Source organism: Rattus norvegicus, chromosome 9, assembly GCF_021556685.1.
Source record: "Rattus norvegicus strain SHRSP/BbbUtx chromosome 9, alternate assembly SHRSP_T2T, whole genome shotgun sequence".
Classification (NCBI taxonomy): Eukaryota; Metazoa; Chordata; class Mammalia; order Rodentia; family Muridae; genus Rattus; species Rattus norvegicus.
This window is the reverse complement of record NC_141542.1, coordinates 75573671-75594631: the sequence shown is the minus strand read 5'-3', so window position 1 is coordinate 75594631 and position 20961 is coordinate 75573671. Positions and strand designations below refer to the sequence as shown.

The 20961-nt window shown below is 42.4% G+C and overlaps 2 protein-coding genes across 9 annotated transcripts in view; one reads left to right on the top strand and one right to left on the bottom strand.

Annotated features, from left to right (window-relative positions):
- Positions 1-118: 118 nt before the first annotated feature.
- Positions 119-18510, bottom strand: Stradb (STE20 related adaptor beta). The gene is given in 12 exon segments (NM_001109307.2): positions 119-994; positions 1616-1658; positions 2009-2253; positions 2390-2494; positions 2770-2941; positions 3914-4037; positions 5275-5383; positions 6321-6442; positions 9356-9455; positions 12510-12590; positions 15096-15197; positions 18240-18510. Coding segments are annotated over 11 exon segments (1257 nt in total). The 5' UTR covers positions 15108-15197; positions 18240-18510; the 3' UTR covers positions 119-850.
- Trak2 (trafficking kinesin protein 2) overlaps positions 17877-20961 on the top strand; it is a 66245-nt gene continuing 63160 nt past the window's right edge. For 4 of the 8 annotated variants that reach the window (XM_087564672.1, XM_087564667.1, XM_087564671.1 and 1 more), the window contains exon 1: positions 18658-18845. The gene's annotated coding sequence lies outside the window, so the exon portion shown is untranslated. 8 annotated transcript variants of the gene reach the window in all.

The following is a 20961-nucleotide window of genomic DNA, read 5'->3' as shown; positions in this document are numbered from 1 at the left end:
CTATGGGAACAAGCACATAAAAGGCCAGAGTGCCACCTGCCTCTAAGAGCTACTGGTGATTGCCTGTGGTTTACTATGTTATGTAAATTATGTTTAAAAAGATTCTCAGCAAACCAAATTAAAATCTGTGTACTAGCTTTATTAAGCCACACAAAATAAATAAAAGGAACGTTCAATTTAATACATTTTTATTGAGCTCCCACAGGGTGCATGAATTAATGATTTATAATTTACACAGGTAGAAAAGTGATATGTTAGCCCCTTCTCTTTTGAAATGCAAACTGCATCTTCTCTTTATAGTTCGAGTGAATTATTCAATGTGAGCAAGGCTCAGTCTGATGTTGCCATAGGTAAAAGGGACAGTACAAACATTTTCCCTTCTCCAAAAAAGGGCTTTGTACCAGAGTAAACCAGCCTGTTCATCTAACAACAGCTGGTCAAAAAGGCTAGTGAATCTGGAAGAAAAGATGCTCTGGAAGCACTGTCCTGAGAAGGATTCATTCCCCAGAGCACAGTAAAATGTAGAAGAAAATTAACCAGGTCAAAAGCTCACTGAGATCCAGAAAGTACCAGTCACAGTTTAGAAGGTGGGAAAGAAGAGAGAAGGAAAGGAAGGGAAAGGAGAGCCAACACTGGCTGAGCTGGGCATAACTGACGTTGGTCGTGCGGGTGTTCTGATCTGGGCAGAGAGGGTCAATTCGTGCCCCATGAACAGAGTGGTTTAACTGATCATTCTCCAGTGCACCAACTGTATTTTCAAGTATAGATTTGTCATTTGTACCTAACGAGACAGAAGACAAGCAGCAAGGAGAGGCTGTCAAGTATAGAGGACATGAAATGATTTGGAACCCTAGAATTCCCAGTCTGGGTCTTTGTCATCAGGAAACTGGAATTCCAGCTCGCTCCACGGTGACACTGGTGGCAGTGACACTGCTGGCCTGTTATAAGCAGGTGGCAGCAGGGAGAGTATGGAGTCTTGGCTTTCTTCTTTCATCTGTTAAAAAAAAGCTTAAAATAGTGATGTGGACAGAGACTCAACCCAAATTTTATAAGCAATAAGTGACTTTTAAAGAAATTATAAAACTTTATAATTATTTTTAGGTCTTTTTCCTATAAATGCTTCTAATTCTGACAATCAGAGAAAAAGATTTAAAAGCAAAATAAACTAATTTTTAAGCAGAATTACTCTGTCTCATCATTATTTGTAGGTAAGACAGACACCAGTTTTAAGTTAATGAAAATATAGTGTGTGTAACAGGACGGCTGCTTTTACTGCTTGGTTTTAAGAATGAAAATCTCTTAGATATTCTAAGGCCATCAGATCTCAGCACTCAAAGGTGCCAAGGGTGTTTCAGGCCTGAGCTCCCTCCTGGGGTCCACACAATGGAGTGAGAGAGTTTCTGCCAGTGTCCTTATGACACATGCATGAACATATACCGCACACGTGCACATACACACACACACACACACGCGCACACACACACATGCACACACACAAGTCTAAAATTAACTACTAAAAATGTGTTCTTTAATTCTAATTTATAGGAAAATGTTAGTAAACTAAAAAAGGCTTTAAAAATAATATTTTAAAACAATGGATAATGGACCAGCTCACCTGCTTGAAGAAAACATGGGACAACAAACTGCTTGCTGATGGCCTGAAATTTTTGAAAAAGTTATTAGAAAATAAAACCTAACATCGGAATGTGTGTGTGTGTGTGTGTGTGTGTGTGTGTGTGTGTGTGTGTGTGTGTACACTAAACTGTTTTATACTGCTTCCAAAGGAGCTGGCTTGGACAAGGCGGCTGGGCTGGCATGGCATGGCCGAGAAAGGAGCCCACTGCTCTTCATACTTGATCACCTCTTGGACTTGTTCTTAGCACTGACATTCTCCACATGAAGTTTTCGATCAAAACACATGAATTTTATGGGAAGGCAATGTCACAAAACTACTACAAGATATGTAAAGCATGTATGTTTTGTGCTATTTAGAGGTGACCAACATTACCTTTTCTCAGGATCTTGCTGCAAACACAGCTGCACCAAGCTAAAAAAGGCAGGAGAGAATGTTCTTGTGGATGGCGTGTGGAGCCGGTCACTATTGACTGTGTGAGTTCCAGTGGAGACAAGCACGCTCTCTCCAATCCCAGAGTCTACTCCTGACTGGGAATTTCTCATTCTAGAGTCTGACTGAGGAAAAATACTGACATCCAGTGGGCTATATGGAGGACCTTTCAGTTTCTGTAGTAGCATCTAGGAAAAAAGGAAAACGTCTATAGGTAAAACATGTACACTAAAATACTAATAAAGCTCCAGAGCCTACAACAAACATGTTCAACAGAGTTATCTAGACCTAAGGAAGCTGTCCCAGGTAAATCGGGAGCGTTACCTGAGTACTATGCATGTCCTGGAAAGGAACCTGCCCGCTGGCCAATTCACAGGCTGTGATCCCAACACTGTAAATATCAGACTTCACATTATATCCATGTAAATCCTGTAAGCACAACAGGAAGCCTTAGTGTGAATAGCAGAGTGGTAGACAGGTTCCTCTTGGGAAGGACGGTGAGCAGTGGAAAAGAACCCCCAAAGCACAAAATCAAGATCCACCTGATATTCACACTTTCACAACTTAAAATTCCTAACACAAGTGTGAGGAGAGAAAAAGTCTTGTGGCAGCCATTCACCAAAAAACCAAGGACACAACTGTCCTTTAATCAAACTCAAAGACATTTGAGACGCACAGACACAACAGCAGTAGCCACAGCTGACCTGTCTCAGTAGTTCTGGACTCAGCCACGGCTGCACTGAGGTGCTGAACTGTGGGAAATCAAACACAGCCCTATGCCTTTGTCCGTGCTTAACCAAACTATGCAGATGGGACAGGCCAGAGAGGGTCACCAGGCCATCACCAGAAATGAGGATATGGCTGGCTTTAAAACTCCTAGAACAAAAAGAAACAATCCTAAGTACTAGGAATCTGGCCAGTGAAGAATGAATAAAGTCTGGTGAGAACATACCCTTATATTCCCTTGGAAAGTAAATACCCCTTATAAAACAGTGTGCCGTATGAACTTAAATACATGATATTTTCAAGGAGTCAGGAACTCCTTGGGTACTTCATATAGTACCAGAACCGGGGGAATACAACAAAGAAATGAAATGATTAGGTTTGCTATTTGAGGACTGCTGAAATATACAGTTATCATTTGAGGTTAAATGAAATACAATAGAAGTCTCTGTGGGGTGCCACCACTTATAGAGATGTGCCACATTGAAGTTCCTTTAACTGTCCTACAGATGAGGCAAGAGCCTTGTTTCCCATCAAACACCATTTGGACACTCTCAGAGTGGGACAGGCAGCGATCTGGTAAGGTGAAGAGAGCCTCCATCTGAACATAATCAGCTTGGACTCTTCAGTCAGCACTGCTGACACACAGCGACGCAGCAAGCACTCAGGAGACAAAACAACAAGCAAGTCCTAGTCTACAAAAAAACAAAGTTCCAGAGGAGCACGGGGAGAACAGGTGCTTAGTACGGCGCTCTACAACTCACACAAGGGAGGAGCATGACAGAAGCTGGAGAGTGGCCAAAGACGCTCTTACTTTAAAAAAACAATCCCAGCTGATAACTGGGCAAGCATGTGAGTCCTCTCTACTCCACCCCCACATGCTCTCTACTCTCCCACCACACCAGCACGCACACACTAGTGCCACACCAGCACACACATAGGTATGAACATTTCTGGTGAATAGACATGAATGGTAGGCACCATTGTTATCTACTGGTTATCTTCTTCAATTTTCATTTATTAATTTCTGATCCTTCCTTTTGTACATATTTAACTGCTCTTTACAAATTTCCCTGGATGACTTCTCTTAAAATTCACTTGTGTAGACTGTACATAAGCAGATACCTATGGATGCAGCCATTTTGGTGCAGATAGTTCAACCCTCGTACTGCTCCAAAGAGAATGTTTCTTATTAAAGTTTCACTCATTCCATCAGGAAAGTAGGTCCTTAGGAGCTGACTTGCTGAACCTGAAAGAAAGCCCAGATGTATTCAGAAGAACCTCTTTAAAAAAAAAAAAAGATTTATTTTTTTATTTATTATAGATAGGTACATTGTAGCTGTCTTCAGACACACCAGAAGAGGGCATCAGATCCCATTACAGATGGTTGTGAGCCACCATGTGGGTGCTGGGATTTGAACTCAGGACCTCTGGAAGAGCAGTCAGTGCTCTTAATCGCTGAGCCATCTCTCCAGCCCTCAAAACTCTTAAAATGGTTTTACTTTCAACTATGCTTTAAATATTCTTTTCAATCATAAGGAGACAAACATACGTCTATCTAGAGCCTCATCCCTGCTATTACTGTGCTACATCCCAGCTCTCTATCCAGTTTTTAGTTTTAAGGTAGAATCCCATTTAAGTTGCTGAGGTTGGCCTTGAACTTATTCTACAGTTCAGGCAGGCCTTGACTTGTGATCCTCCTGTCTCAGCTTCCTAAGTAGCTTGTAGTTTTGTGCTACCAGACCTGGCTAGAAATCTTTAATCCAATCCTTAATTCCTAGTCCCCTCTTGCTTCCTCTTTGCCATATTTTTGAGGAGGGGCTGGGGATATAACTCAGAGGTAGAACATTTGCCTATTCTGCTCAAGGCCCTGTATTTCAACTACAGTAACCACACACACACACACACACACACACACACACACACACACACACACAGACGCCTTTTAGTGACTTTTTAAAACAGTATTTTTTAGTATTGAATAATAATGTGTATTGTACATGTGATATTTTAAAGCTGTAAGTAATTCACAAGAGCTGCTCTAGCCTGTAGCTCTAGAATCCACTATCATTTGTTCAGCACATTTACTGAACAGTGTGTGGTGCTAAGCACCTGGGCATAGCAAAACAGAAGCCCTCCTGGGAGAAGCACAGGTAAGGAAGCCGGGCACATGCCTGGTGTCTACAGTTCAGTGACATCAGTTCATAGGACAGTGAAGCAGAGGCAAAGACAGCATGCTTATGTGGGGAAACTATTTCTGCGTGCAAAATAATAGCTACTTTCTAATAAGAGAAGGAAGGAAGCTGAGGGAGGGCAGTGTGTACCAGGGCACAGAACTTTTAAGAGAATCAATGGTGGTTGACTGATCACCATTCCCATTCGACTCTTTATAATAGAGAATGATAGATACAAGACCCCACTCCATTTTTACAATGATACCATCCACTGTAAACAATCAGTTGTTTTACTTCAAACCATGTTCTTACCGTAGGCCATGAATGGATAAATAACCCAAAGCCAGCTGCCAACAGTGAAAACTGTCCAGTAAGTTGTAATATTGGGATGTTGGAAAAAGTGAGATAGAATCACCGCTCTCTAGGATAAATGTACAAGAGAAAAGATGTTTAAAAGTCACCTTTTTCTTTCTCAGTAGCAGTGATTGTGCCTAATACTCCAGGGAACATGTTAGCTTTTGCTTCTAAATTTCATAGCTGTTCCAGAAAATACGTAACTGACTTGTGTTTTATAAGGCACTTTCAAAATGTCAGAAGACTGGTCCAGAAGCACACAGTGAAAAAATAATGTGACTTAGTTTACCTCCAAGAGAATACATTTAAATACTGTTTTTGTTTGTAGAAATTTTAAAAACACATAGAAATGAGGACGGGAAATCACTAACACATCCTGGAGAAAACCACTGCGAATGTTCTGGCAGGCCGAGTTTCTCCTACTCTCCCCCCATGTATCTGTCTGTCTGTCTGTCTGTCTATCTACCTGTTTTTAAAATGTTTTTACATCTATTTTCTTATTTACTGGGAGGGACAAACACATGACACAGTATACAGGTGGAAGCCAGAGGAATTTGGGATAGCAATAAAATAAATTTCCCCCTTTATACAAAAAATTATTAGAAACAAAAAAGTAATTGTAATTAATTATAATTAATGCCTGAAATATAGTCCTATTAAAATTTACCAACTCTGAGGTTAATTTTGCTTAAATGATAGAAAAGAAACTCCTTTTCTTTCCTGTTTGTCATTAGACTGACTGAGCGTGTTGTCAGTCTCCAATGTATCATTGAAATATACCACTCACTTGAGGAATTCATAGTATTTACGAAAGTTTGAATATGTTTGATCTATCAGCTAATGCGTCTTGCTTCCATGTGTTCTTCCCAATCTGATAACTGTATGACTTAGTTAAATTTACTTTCTTTAACAGAACTATCAGTTGGGACAGAAAATGTCTTACAGGGGACACAGTCCTCTCAAACAGACACCACAGCCAACATTTCCTTCCCTTGTATCATTACCTGTAAAGCTCTCAGACGCTCGTCAGTGCAGGTCTCCAGGTTTGTAATTTTTATAGTTACCAGTGTTCCTGTAGGAGTGTGCCGTGCGAGATGAACAGAGGTCAAGTTGTCGAACCCTCTTCCTGCAGTCACACATAAGACCCATGGTAACAATCAAAGCACTTCAGCAAAATGTAAGACTCCCCACCCTTCCAAAACTACGAAGGAAATGAAACGGCTCAGCGCCACCGTGACGTGCCAGAACTCAAAACCTCACCCCCCAGGCCATTCCCAGCTACTCAAGGTCATTACTGCCCAGTTAGGGTTGGTCCATACTGCTGCTCAGAAGGTGGAATCTTCCATGCCTAGGAGATGTGGCCTGACTATCCGCAGTTTTCAGTGGTACCAGGCTCAGGTCTCCATTCAAAGTCTCAAATCGCCTACTGGTGTGTGACTCAGACATGACCCTTACTTCAACACTGTAGAGTCCAGTCTCTCTCCTGAACTTCCTATTATTAAAAGATACACTTATTCTACACATCTGGGTATTCTGCCCGCATGCACATGTATGTTCACCTCGCAGATGCCTGGTGCCATAGATCTCCTGGATCTGGAGTTACAGACAGTTGTGAGCTGTCATGTAGGTGCTGGGAATACAATCCAGCTCCTCTGTAGGAGCAGCCAGTGCTCACAACTGCCGAGCCAGCTCTCCAGCCCTTGACTTTTATCTTGGTCATATTTAGCCTCCCTACTTCTCCTACATTCACCCTCAAGAAGACATTAGCATTATTTTCTTCATGTTACCCTTACTTTCCTGTCCACTCAACCTGGAGTTCTCTCCGTAGTTTTGTAGCCATCCATCTTAAGGGACCATCTTTGGAGGAAAGAGTTCTATAACTTATCAGACAGGTTTGCACAAAGGGTCCCATGCCACACCTCTCAGGTCTCACACTTTCCTTCTAGTGGTCTGGAGCTGCTCAGGCAATGGGAAGGGAAGGCAGTCTGAGCTTTTGCGAAGACACCTCCTCCCTGACACAGATACACAGGAAGTACAGGTCAGTACATGGTGATGTCTGACATGCACAGATGGAGGGTGTCTGTAGGCTGACTACCCTGTTTAGTCTCTATTGACTATCAACTTGTTCTGTGTTCACTTATTTATCAGTGCACTTTCTTTTGTCATTAAGGTTTTTCTTGGGTACTGAAACGTTTTTATCAGGAGTGTGTATTTATTTACCAATATACAAAAAATAATGATAAGCCATTGACTGAAAACACTAAGAATGTCTATATCTGATGAGATTTTCATTTAGAACACATAAAAAACTCAATTTTATAAGACAAAGCAATTCAATAAAAATAACAATACACATGAGAAAAGATGCTTTATCTAGAGAAAGGTACGTTAAAGCGACACCACACCACTGCATATTTACAGTAACTCTATAACTTGATGAACAAATTGTCATCTAGACAAACAATGGAATGCTATTCAGCCATCTCGGGCTTCTACTTACATTCCTAGCAACTCCTCACCTGCCTGGTGTTTATCATATGAGGGCAAAAGAAGAAATTGGAGCCCTTTGTGCTTAGCTTCTTTCACTTGGCACAGTGCTTCTGAGATCCACCCATGCCCATGTATCTGACGCCCCCTGTTGCTGTTTTCATGCATTGCATGGCTCCAATGCAGGGGTTTAATGTACTCGGAGGTAGCGGGCATCTGAGTTACTTTCAGTTAGCTTCTGGTGGCTGTAAATAAAGTTTCCCTATCTAGTCCTACACAGGTTCTTAAGAAGACACATCTTCCTTTCTTATCGGCAAGTACCTGCACATGAGATTGCCAGGTCATGTAGTAAATAGAGATTTGAATTTATGAACTGTCAAACTGTTTCCTAATGTGGCTGAACTATTTTTGTACTCTTACAAACGATGCATGAGAGCTATACATGCTCGGCCACTCACTCCCCAAAGCCTATATCATCCCATAGATTGATTAATCCTTTCACAAGGTATAAGCCACATGTTCAAACACTCCTCCTCCGTCTGATCACTGGGAACCCCGCCTTCTCCAACAGGATCTACTCAGCACAGCCCAATGTCTGTGGCAGAATATCCCAGCCTGCTTAACCAACGCACCACAAGGCTTTGACTCGGGTTACCAGCTTCACCGGGTTTCTTGTAAGCCTTTTCTTCTGGCCAGCAATTCTGATATTGTTCGAAACTTCCTAAGACAGCCAAGATCATCCTCTGTGGTTTGATTTAAACAACAGAAACAAGCAGCCCTAAACCCCTAAGAGGCAGCCCTCGGTGCCATCACTGTCCAGTCCCGGAACTGCTGGCTCGCTGCTCAGTCTTCTCTGCTCTGCTACTGAGTGATGAACTAAAATTATAGTTATGTGGAGTGCATCCACTACATCAGGTAAGTAACCCTCATACTAGAAGGCGGACTTACGCTCTATTCAGTCTTCAGAGCCCCTGGACATCTTTAAGAGGTTTCTCCAATGCGGCTCTCCTCTGACACCCTCTAGTCTCTCACAAAGCACAGTCCTATGTATTCTCCTCTCAGACAGGATGGATCTCAAGGCAGAGCTTTTTTATAGCCTCAGCACAACAGTGCCACTGGTTTTTACTGATTAATAAATGCTCCTGAGCGTTCAGAGCAAATGTCTCACAAATATGAAGCTATAGACAGGAACTTACTCTGTTTTATACTTAAATGAGAATGATCTATACAATAAAATTTGGATAAAAATATAAATTAACAAGTACTTTGGGTTAAGTGTCATGACTGAAAAATTTTGCATGACTTGATTTAAATTCCTATCCTGAAAAAATTAAACGCATAAAACTAGAAACTTCCTACGAAATGATACAAGTGTGTACGTAGGTTATCTACAGGTCTCTCTCTTTTTCTTCTAAACGTACTTCAGTAGAAAAGTAACACTAGACAGAAATATGTGATTATTTTTTAGGCAGACATAAAATGCTTCAGAGTCCTGCGTGCCAGTTTCACTTCTAGTACTGAAGAGGTGAGGGTGTGGCGTCCAGCACATTACCTATCTCCACATGCAGTTCATAGTGAGTGGCATCCGTGGAGCACAGCACTTCATTGGTTGTAGCACATGGAGGGGACCAGGAAATAGCTGGCTCATCAACCTGCATTTGTTTTTACATGATAAAAATAAAGCAGAATAAGCATCATTAGTCCCCCAATTTGATCTCCCTGCCCCAAAAGAAAATATTGACAGTCACCAGAAAGATATGGAAGGTGACTGAAAAGAATATTTTAAGATCTAGAAGGAATTTAGCACTTGCTAACCAATGTTAGGTTTCAGCCTGAAGAGAGAAAGGCAGGGAAAACAGATGGACAAGAGCAAGACTTACTTTTCTGTCATTTTCAAAACTTCTAGAAGGTTCTAAGAATAGATGATAACTGATAAGTGTTCAAGGGAGGAACTGCAAGGACCTGTGAGGGATACTTGAGGCTTGTGTTCTTGCTCTGAGTCTGAGGAATATGCTCTGTGTTAACAGTCAAGAACAACTTCCACATCGCAGTCTATTAAAGTAGCTGAGGAAGTCTTTCATGATAAAATGAAGTCAGAGAAGTCAGAAAGGAAAATAAACCTAAGGAGATGGGAGCTCAGTGTTACAGGCCTCCCAACCCAAGGTGCCATAGCAATATGAGGTCTCATGAGCGTGCTCTAGAGTCAGAGCCAAGTCTGTATCTAAATATAGCCTCAGTGAAATACCACACACAGAGCAGAAAGAGAAGGCCAACCCACTGGCATAAAGTGATATCCATGAGGATGTCCTAAAGGACAGCAGGACCCCAAAGGGCACTAAGATGCCTTCGCAGGAACTAGCAGGTGGCAAGAATCTTGTTACCGCCTCCATGGAGGCGAGAAGGGAGGTGGGGGAACAGTGCCATGTGTGAGGGATTGTGCTAACTCCTTTCACATCAAGAGAAATGGTGGAGTTTAAAGTCAATAGATGGAGCTATATCGACAGTGGCAAGTATGTTTCCGAAGTCTGAGGGCAGACTGATTAACACTTTATTTATGGTTAAGCACAAACAATGGGAGATGGAGGAGAAATTCTACCACCCAAGTGAAAATAAGCCCAATTTGGGTTGGGATGATACATAAGTTAATTTGTTTTGTTTTGTTTGTTTTTAGAACAGGAAGCATTCAGGAAAACAGATGTAAAGAAAACATACAAGAAAAAGAAGAGTGTATAGCAATGTCTTAAAATTTTAAAATGTTATCAATCTGTAAGACGGCTAGAAATGCTAGAGACATAAAAAAACCAAGGTTTCTTCTCATAACATAAAATGACAGGAGGCAGAGGTGGCTCAGTGGTTAATGACATTTGCTGCTCTTCTAGAGGACACAGGTTTAATTCCCAACACCAGGGACCTGTAACTCCAGTTCCAGGGAATCGAAGGGTCTCTTCTAGCCTCTGCAGGCACCTCAAGCATGAGGCACACAGACATACATGCAGGCTAAAAACATACAAAATGAAAAGGGAAACGACAATTTCAGCAGGATGGGCTAACTGACCTGCCTCTAATCCCTCCATCTATGTGTGAGGAAAATAGTCTTCTTAAAACAAGATCTAGATGTTACAAGCAAATATTCAAAGGCTAAGATCTCAGACCTGTGCTGGTGTGTTTTTGTGTGTTGTTTTTGAGATAGGCTCAAGCTCTATAACTTGTCTCCCCTGCCCCGTCTCTGTCTTGCTCTGAACAAAGTGAACCACTAAACTCACTCAGGAGCAACTGTACGTCTAACACCTCCAGTCTTCTTCTTCTTCTAGTCTTGCTTTTCCTTCCATTTTTCTTTTCTTTTCTTTTCCTTCCTTCCTTCCTTTCTTTTAAGGAAAGGTTTTTGGTTTTTTTTTTTTTTTTTCTTAAGGAAGGTCATTGGCAGGAAGGAACATCACCGGGATTTATTAAAATATTCACACTACAGATCTGAGATAAACTATAAGCAAAAATGATTGGAATTATCTTATGCTGTAACAAAATATTCAAAGCAGGTTTCACTGTATAGCAAAATTTGTAGTATAAACTAAGGATTAAGAGGAGTAAAGATTTCAGAGACATATTACCAAGTATGACCCTTTATATTGCTTAGTATATCAGACAAAGATGTCTAAGATAGGAGCTGGAAAGATGGCTCAGTGGTTAAAAGCACTAGTTGCTCTTCCAGAGTTCAAATCCCAGCACCCACATGGTGGCTCACAACCATCTGTAATGGGATCCGATGCTCTCTTCTGGTGTGTCTGAAGACAGCAACAGTGTATACATACACATAAAATAAATAAGTCTTTAAAAAAAAGATGAATAAGACAAGGGTGCCCCTTACATGGGGATCACATTATGCTTGAAGAGATACAGATCATCACTGTAAGACAGTACAGTGACAAGTGTTCTATGAGAATGTCCTGGACAGGTGACAGCATAATGAAATAAAAGGATCTAGGGGAAGAGTTTACAGACACAAAATGCAATCAATTCTTTACGGAGGAGGAGAAATTTCAGGGGAGGGCAGAAACAAGGGTATTTCAAGTGGAGAGAAGAAAATATTCCCAGTAAGAAAGAAAACTCAAACTGGTCAAACACCATACCATTGATAGTCTACCATGCTGACAGATTTGGACTTTACCCATGGGCTTCAAAGTGGCCTGAGTGGGCATCTGGGAACAGCACTGAAGGCTAGTGAGACCACCATGGGAGAGGCTGCCAGTGTGCACAGACTGCAGGCCAGGGGAGAGTGAGCAGTGGTGCCCCTGCTCCTGAAAGGAGGGGTCAGGCAGTGCAGGAGAATGCCAGCGTCCCTAGCATGCAGGAGTAATAGTTGTGCTTTCATTAGCCAAAGAGAGATGTACAGGCCACGGAAAGATCTGGAGGCAGATTAAAGTTTCACTCAAGTAAGTAGAAATACCCTAGAAAAACAATCTAATCAGATGTATTCTGCAGATAACCCCAGGGCCCAGGAAGAGTAAGTCTGGTAATCACCGTGTTCCTCTTAGAACACAGGAGAAAACTCCAGGACAGTGTGAGACCTCAGGAATATATGACACTACTCAAAAAGAGTGGGTTAAGACGAGGTCAGTTACAGACTCACGGAAACTGGCAGGAAAGAGAAACAGTAAAGAGTACCGCAAAGGCAAAGGAGCAGGACGGTCCGTGTTCAACCATTTTCTTACCGAGTATTGATGGATACTGGTTTCAGATTGCTTTTCAGGTCTGAGTGATTCAACTCGTGTACGTGAAGCACAGAAACAATCCTGGAAGTCAGAAAGACTTGAGATAAGTGAAAAGCGTGGAACACACGCAAGGCTTGTGTACACAAAAGACCCGGCTGGGATCAGGGCTGGAAGCAGAATCAAAAAAGCCAACCCGGATGGAGGGACTGATGGGGAGAGGACAGGGGAGCAGCCAGGACAGACGGTAACGTCACTCCATTACAGAGTGCCTCCTTGCCTTCATTTTCTTGAGGTTATTAATCTATTCTAACTGTCAGTCTTAACTTTTAGCACCTCATACATCTGCCAAATTCCTAAATATTTGGTTAAAAATGATCATTTTCTGACTATTAAGCTAAAAATTATTTTGATGTTATCTTTTCTTCAGATGGTTTTGAACATAGGAACCATGATTTTTACATTAAACAAATTACTTAATTATGAACACATTGAATATATTTGTAACCAGTTTTGTTTCTTAAGGTGACAAACATGTTCAACTCAAAGCAAATTAAGAGACTGGCTTCTTTTACCAAAATTTACATTTTTCTGAATATCAATTCATGGTTCTACTATCAGGTATTGTCCATAATGAAATGTTATATCTACGTTATCGATCCCATCAACAATTAGTGGAATGATACTGATCTATTTAGGAAGAAAAAGGTTAAAAGTACATGAGAGACTTTCACAGTAAATGATTCTCTAGTATCTCCCACCACCACCACCACGACCACCACGACCACCACGACCACCACGACCACCACGACCACCACGACCACCACCACCACCACCACCACCACCACCACCACCACCACCACCACCACCACCTGGCCCATGTGAGCGCCAAACACAGCATCAGGTGGCTCTCAAAGTCCACCCAAATCTGTTAACACTACTGTCGGTTACTGATAAGTAATCACATCCTTTCTTTTATAAGGTACCAAAATTTCTCAACAACTAGTGCTTTCCAGGTAGGCCGATCTACTCAGTGAATTCAGCGCTGGGAGTATCCAAAACCTCAGTAAGTTGGGGGTCTAATGGAGGGCACTACCAGGCAACATGAAGTAAAACTGTAAATCTTCCAACTTCTTTAGGACAAACTGCTCTAGCTCACATTCCGGTTTTAGTTGTTTTACTTTTCATTTCCACACTGCTGACGGCTGCTTTTGAACTACTAGGGCAGAAGAACAGTAGCACGTTTTATCATCAGTGAGCCTTTACAGAGTATTGGCTGACGCTGCTTTAAAGAATTTTAATATATTCTCCAGATACACACATTTAAAGCAAATGTGTTACATATTTCCCAGATAAAGCAACCATAGCCTAACGTCATGGTTCTCTATCTCCTAAGGTCATGGTTCTCTCTCCTAACGTCATGGTTCTCTATCTCCTAACGTCATGGTTCTCTATCTCCTAAGGTCATGGTTCTCTATCTCCTAACGTCATGGTTCTCTATCTCCTAACGTCATGGTTCTCTATCTCCTAACGTCATGGTTCTCTATCTCCTAACGTCATGGTTCTCTATCTCCTAACGTCATGGTTCTCTATCTCCTAAGGTCATGGTTCTCTATCTCCTAAGGTCATGGTTCTCTATCTCCTAAGGTCATGGTTCTCTATCTCCTAAGGTCATGGTTCTCTAACTCCTAACGTCATGGTTCTCTATCTCCTAACGTCATGGTTCTCTATCTCCTAAGGTCATGATTCTCTATCTCCTAACGTCATGGTTCTCTATCTCCTAACGTCATGGTTCTCTATCTCCTAAGGTCATGGTTCTCTATCTCCTAACGTCATGGTTCTCTCTTCTAACCTCATGACTCTCTATCTCCTAATGTCACAGTTCTCTCTTCTAACCTCATGGTTCTCTATCTCCTAATGTCATGGTTCTCTATCTCCTAACGTCATGGTTCTCTATCTCCTAACCTGCATGACAGACATGAGTCTGAACACTGGCTCTAATTTTTGGCAACCATGGGCAAACTTAAATGAGGGTGTTGCTGTCTGTCCTGCCAAGGTCCCACAATTTAAAGAGCAAGATCGCTGACTTAATACTAACCTCCCCCTTTCCAAACACTACACTTATGTAACAAAAAGTCCCCAAGCTACTCAATCTAAAGCAAATGCCATGTATCTAACATAGAAACAAACAAACATCTGTAGCTCACAGGATGTAATAATTCAATTTTTTTGTCTAATTAAGTAAAAGTTTTATTTTAAATGCTAACTTACCTGCCTTGGGGCACACAAAATTTATAAAAAGGATTTTTGAAGTTTCAAAAGAAAATGCATAGCTAATTAGATATGACTGGCATTTAAGAAAAATATGAGAAAAAATGGCTTTGGGACAAAGAATTGGAATAGTGGGTATATTTAAAAACAGTGTAGGAGAAACTTATTTTAAAAATAAAAGACAAATAAAAGACTGAGAGTTTACATCATTCTCAAGACCACAAGTTGTTCAGGTCAAAGCATCTCAGAGATTAAATCCGAATGTCTTTTGTTCCAGATCTAACTACTCTGTTGGTATAAAATTATTACAGAACTTACCAAAAGAGACATTGAATCGCTTTAGTTCACAGAAAGTGACAAAATCCCATCTATTCCAAAGATTTTTCCTTTATCTTCCCTTCAAGTTGCAGATATATCCCACTACAAAACAAAAACAAAGTTATTTAGACTCACATTAACGCCTTGAAGAACTAGATGTCATAACTTATCAGGAATGTAGACAGTTGCTCCCGGGCACAAAGACCAGCGCCAACTGTGGGCATCTTTAAAAGCATTGTTCTGGCGGGCTCCTGAGGCAGAAGGCTAGAGAGTTTCTATTTCCAAAGTCTCCAGACACTGCAGCTCTCCTGTCTTTCTCTGTCCTCAACAGATAGGAAGGCAATTTTGGACACTCTTTCTATAAGTAGTACCGCTCTCAAATAAATCCTAAGACTCCCTAAAGATTCCATTTACAAGTAAACTTTGAGAATATCCAAAGATTTCTGACTGACCACCTACTAACTCATTTGAGGTTCAGGATTCACAGATCTGAAACAGGGTTTGTAATGGGCTAAAATGAACAAACTCTTGTTACCACACATTTAAGAAAGACACTTCGTAGTTTTCACGTAAAACTTACATTCTCAACTATTGACAGACACAAGTTATGCATTTTATTATGCAAACAACTCATCCATTTTCATTGATAGATTCAGAATTTTAGCATGGTAACTTCTTCAGCTTCACGGAGTTACAGACCAAGCACCCAAATCTTCTGGGTCTTTTTCAATGGAGGGGGAAGTATTTACTAGTGGTGTTTGTCTCCTCCTTCACACCAACACTCAAACTGGCTTCACTGCTTCATCTGAGTCGGCACACACTTGATCTAGGCATTCACTCATAGCTAAACGCAATGAGGAAAGGAAGATTTATAGACCATGGATGTTATAAAGTACTACCCAGTTTTCTTGCTTGAAGGAAGAAGTAGATTTTCTCAGGACAATCTCTATAAGCCAAAGGTAGAAGAAGGAAAAGAACTGGAAAATTTACTCTTGTCACCTGCCAAGAATTAAGGACAACTTAAGGCATGGGGCTTGGTGGTCTGGTTATGAGATGAGGAAAGAAATGCCAATGCTGCCTATCCTCCAGGGCGACTGAGGTCAAAGGAGTGTATGACATTTTATATACACTCTAGGATATAAAAGACAAGTGCAGTGGGGCGGTGGTAGCACATGCCTTTAATCCCAGAACTCGGGAGGCAGAATTCAAGGCTAGCCTGGTCTACAGAGCTAATTCCATGACAGCCACGGATACATAAGGGAACTGTCTCAACAAACAAAAAACAACAACAACAAGACAAGTGAAACACTTTAAGATAAAATATTGAGGCTCATAGGAAAAGCAAGCTGGGGACTTCTGAATAACAGTGAAAATATCCACAGCTTTTGACCCAGTAAAAGCTCACTTTTATTAATCTATTCTAAGGTGATACCCAAATAAGGAAAGAAACCACACAGGGAAAGTTTGTATTAACACAGTTAATGAATAGCCACTATGGGATAGGCTTGCTGGTGAGCTCAGAAGACACCCCCCCAGCACCCACCCCCAACCTGCCAACACACACATGTAATTAACCCCAGGCCCAACTTCCTGGGGCTGACTACCTGAGGCAGAAAGGTCTGGTGATTAACTTAATTTTTGTGGTTACCGAGATTCTGCACCAGCAAGTTGTTATTGAGTGTGTTGTTTTAAACAATAAACCAATTTGAAAAAAAAAAAAATCAGGTCACAGTCTCCTAGGGCTGTTATCACCAGTGGGTAGGTTTAATCCCAGAAGTTTTACCTTCGGTATACCACACTATTAACAGGTAATTTCTCAAGACATTTGAGATCAAGGCAGCAGTTGTACCTGGCAAAGGAGTTGAATAAAGATTTGCTCCTAGGTTTTGCTATTATGCTAAGATTATATAAATCTTTAAAAATAAATTAAAAAAATAAAAAAAGCTTGCTGAGGCTTGGTGGAGCATGCCTTTAATTCCACCATTCAGGAGGCAGAGACAGAAGCACACTGATCTTTGTAAGTTCTAAGCCAGCTAGGATACCAACATAGTGAGACCCCATCTTTAAAATATGTGTGTATATGTATGTATTCATAAATGTGTATATATATGAAGACTGTATTCCTTTTTTTTTTTCTTTCCTATTTTTTGGAGCTGGGGACCGAACCCAGGACCTTGTGCTTGTTAGGCAAGCGCTCTACCACTGAGCTAAATCCCCAACCCTTGAAGACTGTATTCCTAAACCTACTGGTAAGTGCCTCAGTCTCAGTGTAGCCCTTGCAATTGTACCTAAAAAGCTAACCACAAAAAGCTTTATTTATAATCTAATTTGTTGCATAATATAGAAGTCATGCCCAAAGCCTTTTCATTTGAAAGGCTAACACTTTAAAGGGACACCAAACGGGCTTGGGTTTTGAGTTAATCTAGGTATTCAATGGTCTAGTGTTACAGGAAATGCTAACAAAAACGAAAACAAAAACAAAAAAACCTACCAATACTTTGTTAGGTTTCAAAATTACGATAATTCTCAAGGTGATCTTGAAATCTCATAAAACCTGAACAAAGATCATAGCGATGCACACAGCTCAATACAATTTTCCAAACTTAGTATCATGACTCATGGTTTCAACAAATATTTACAGAGTGCCAAGCACTGTGTTATGTAGATGCTGTCACAAATTGTGATCAAATTTGGAGGAAAGGTATTTGACAAAACAAACCCACGAGGGGAAAACACGACATCAAATGTAAACACTGAAGACAAAACGACGCCTAGACAATTAATTTAGTCCCTTCGAAGTCTCCGAGCAGACAGGGCTGGTGACAGAGAGTGTCTTCGGCTTGGGAAGTCGCCAGGCCTGTGTGTGCCACCAAAGGTAAGAGCTGGGGGAGCAGGACGGCTGTGGCTGGGCTCCTGCACCTGGCACAGCCGCTGGGCACCCGGGAGCGTCGGCCCCGGTGCGCTGGCACGCACAGCGGGAGTGGGATTCCCGCAGACTCCTGCCAGTGCTCGGCCGGCCGTGTCAACTCCGGTGAGGAGCGGCGGCGAGGATTGGCCTTTTCGCCGTGCACCCACCCAACTGCGATCCCGGTCGCTCCCCGGGATCTCCGCACCAGCCCCTGCCCGCCTGCCTCCCTTCATTACCTAGGCAGCGATCAAGGCCAGCGACTCTCCAGGCGGCGGGCGCTGGGGGGAGGCGACACGCGCGAGACCCGGGACCTGCCTCGCGGAGCGGCGAGGCGAGAACACTAGGCCTGCTTCCAGGGCGAGCCTCAAGGCACAGAAGTGCAGCACCGCCGCAGAAGGCCTGTCGGCCTGGACCTCTGCCCTAGTCCGGGGCAACCGGCTGGGACGGGATTCGCCCCACCCCAGCGGGGTCGGGACCCGCCGCTCCGCCCCACCGCGCCTCCAGCTTCTAGCTCGGTAGTGAGGAGGCGGAGCCCTCCAGCTGTAGGCGGGACGGAAAGGAAACTACAGTTCCCAGAGGGCTGTGCGCTAGGGCCGCAGAGGCTGTTGGGAGAATGGGTCTCCTTTTAGCTTCCCTAGCTGGGTGGGGGCTGCCATTGAACCGGCGTCACTGCAGCTCCAAGGTCGCCCTGTGATGATGTGAGGGCGCCTACCAGTTCCTGCCACGCCCGGGGGTTAGCTGCAGCAGTGGTAGCTTCAGCTGCTGCTCTCAGGCTGCCGCAGCATTAGGGGCTTCTTTCTGAGCGAGTGCGGGCGTTGGAGCGAGGACGCCGGGCCATTCCCGTGAGTAAGCTCCCGCGTGCGATTCGAACTTGCCCTTGTCAACTTCTCCCGAAGGCAGAGAAGCTTTTCTGTCCCGCGTCTCTCTGGTCCCCAGAGGTCACTCACGGGAGGGTCCCGCTCCGAGATGGGAAAGGGATGTTTCCCAAGTGTAGGTGCAAAGCGATGGGAGCAGGGCTCAAGCCTCCGGGAGTCACCCTATCTGCACCTCTAAAGATTGGCAGCATCTCATTCTTTGCCAGACAACGTCCATCTGGAGCTCTGTCGTTTTAGGATGAGTGGCTTTAGTGTCTGGACGTTAAACCTTAAGCTCTCGGTGGCCATCTGTGATGCAAATGGGAGGAGAGGACACTAGAAAGAGCTCTTTCTTTATTGGGCTTTTCTTTGCAATTGATCTGGAACCAGACGCCACTTGTCTTTTAAAGGAAAAAAAGAAAGACAGAAAGAAAGAAAGACAGAAAGACAGACTTTAGGTTGAAGTGAAAAAAGAGTGAATATTGGCAGGCGTGCTTTCCAGTGCCAGCACTTTTGAGTCCCAAACCCTTAAAAAAAAAAAAATCACAATTATGGCAGTAAAGTCAGTTACCTGCTTATGCATCTTTTTCTGCATCAGGAAAGATGGTAATTTTTCGTTGTAAATTCACCTGGCTTACATGGGCCACAGAAGAAAATGAGGGAATCAGAGTTCTTGCTCTATCTTAGTAAAAATGTTTGTGACCTTTCAAATCTTTGCTGCCCTATTAAAACTCTGAGCTACAGTGAGCTCCAAATAGCATATTAATGGCGATGACATGACACTTGAAAACACATTGTGAAGGACATTTGGTGGTGGGGAAGGGCAAAATTAAAGATACCGTATCATCTCAGCAACTATCTGGCTTTCTATTTTTAAAACTAAGTAGTATGTGGCAAGTCTCAGACATACATACATACCTATGTGAAAGACTCTTTTTAATCATCCCATTTTTACTTATGTGATGTACATGTTCATTTAATCACGTACATTGCTCATCAGTTGCTCAGAATGTGAGACTCGGAAGCCTTTATATAACAAGTCGAGGTTTATATCCAGACCTGCTTTGCCTCAAAGTTATGAATCGGGCTAAAAAGAATGGTTAAGAAGAATGTTCATATTGTTTCCTAGTGCTAGTTCCATCACTCCTTGGCTATGAATACATCCATAACCCCCACTTTAGCACTCTGAACAAATTGTACACTCTGTCTGCTTGTCTCATCCCTTATAGAACTGCTCATTAAGACATTGAGAGCTCATTCCACATCTACCTGGATGCATTTACTGCATATATGTCTTAAAAAAAGATAGGATTGTACTTGCATCACAGAGGTCCTTTGCAGTTGGCAGGTTTTATGGTTCTATGGTTATTATTCTTCACTGTGAATGTTTAACATCCATAGTCATAAAGACTGTGGAAACTTGTCTTTTAGTATTTTTTATTTCTCTTCCCGGACTATATTAGAGATAGCATAAGGGATGGGGGATGGCAGCGCTGTAGTCTTGCTCATTTTCTTCTCATCTACAGCTCATTTATATCATCTGTCTGGTCCCTTTTCTGTTTTGGATTTGTTGTTTTTTTTATTTTACTCTTTGAGACATTTTCAATGTGTAACTCTGGCTGACCTGGAACTCAGGAAATCTGCCTGCCTCTGCCTCCTGAGTGCTGAGATTAAAGTTGTGTCTTACCATGCCAGTCTAGTTTTACAAGTACATTTGCTTGTTTGCTCGTTGCTGTGCCTGTGTGCCTGGGGGGCAGGTCTGCATGAATGTATGTGGAAATCAGAGGACAACTTGTAGGTTTTGGTGTTCTCTTTCTACTCTGTGGGTCCTAGGGATTAAACTCAGGGTGTCAATCTTGGTGGCATGCACCTTTATCTCTCAGCCACCTTGCTGACCGCCCTGGACCAGCTTTCGAACCTCATTAAGTTATCCTACGTAGTTGGAAAGAAACCTGAGCCATTTACATGACAGTCACCTGGAACAGCCAGTCACATCTACTCAGACCTGCAGTGTTCTGGTAATAGCAATAATAGGAAGCATAGAAATAGGACGGCGTGCTGCGTGCGTACCCACCTGGACGTTCTCCCTAGTCATCACAGCCAT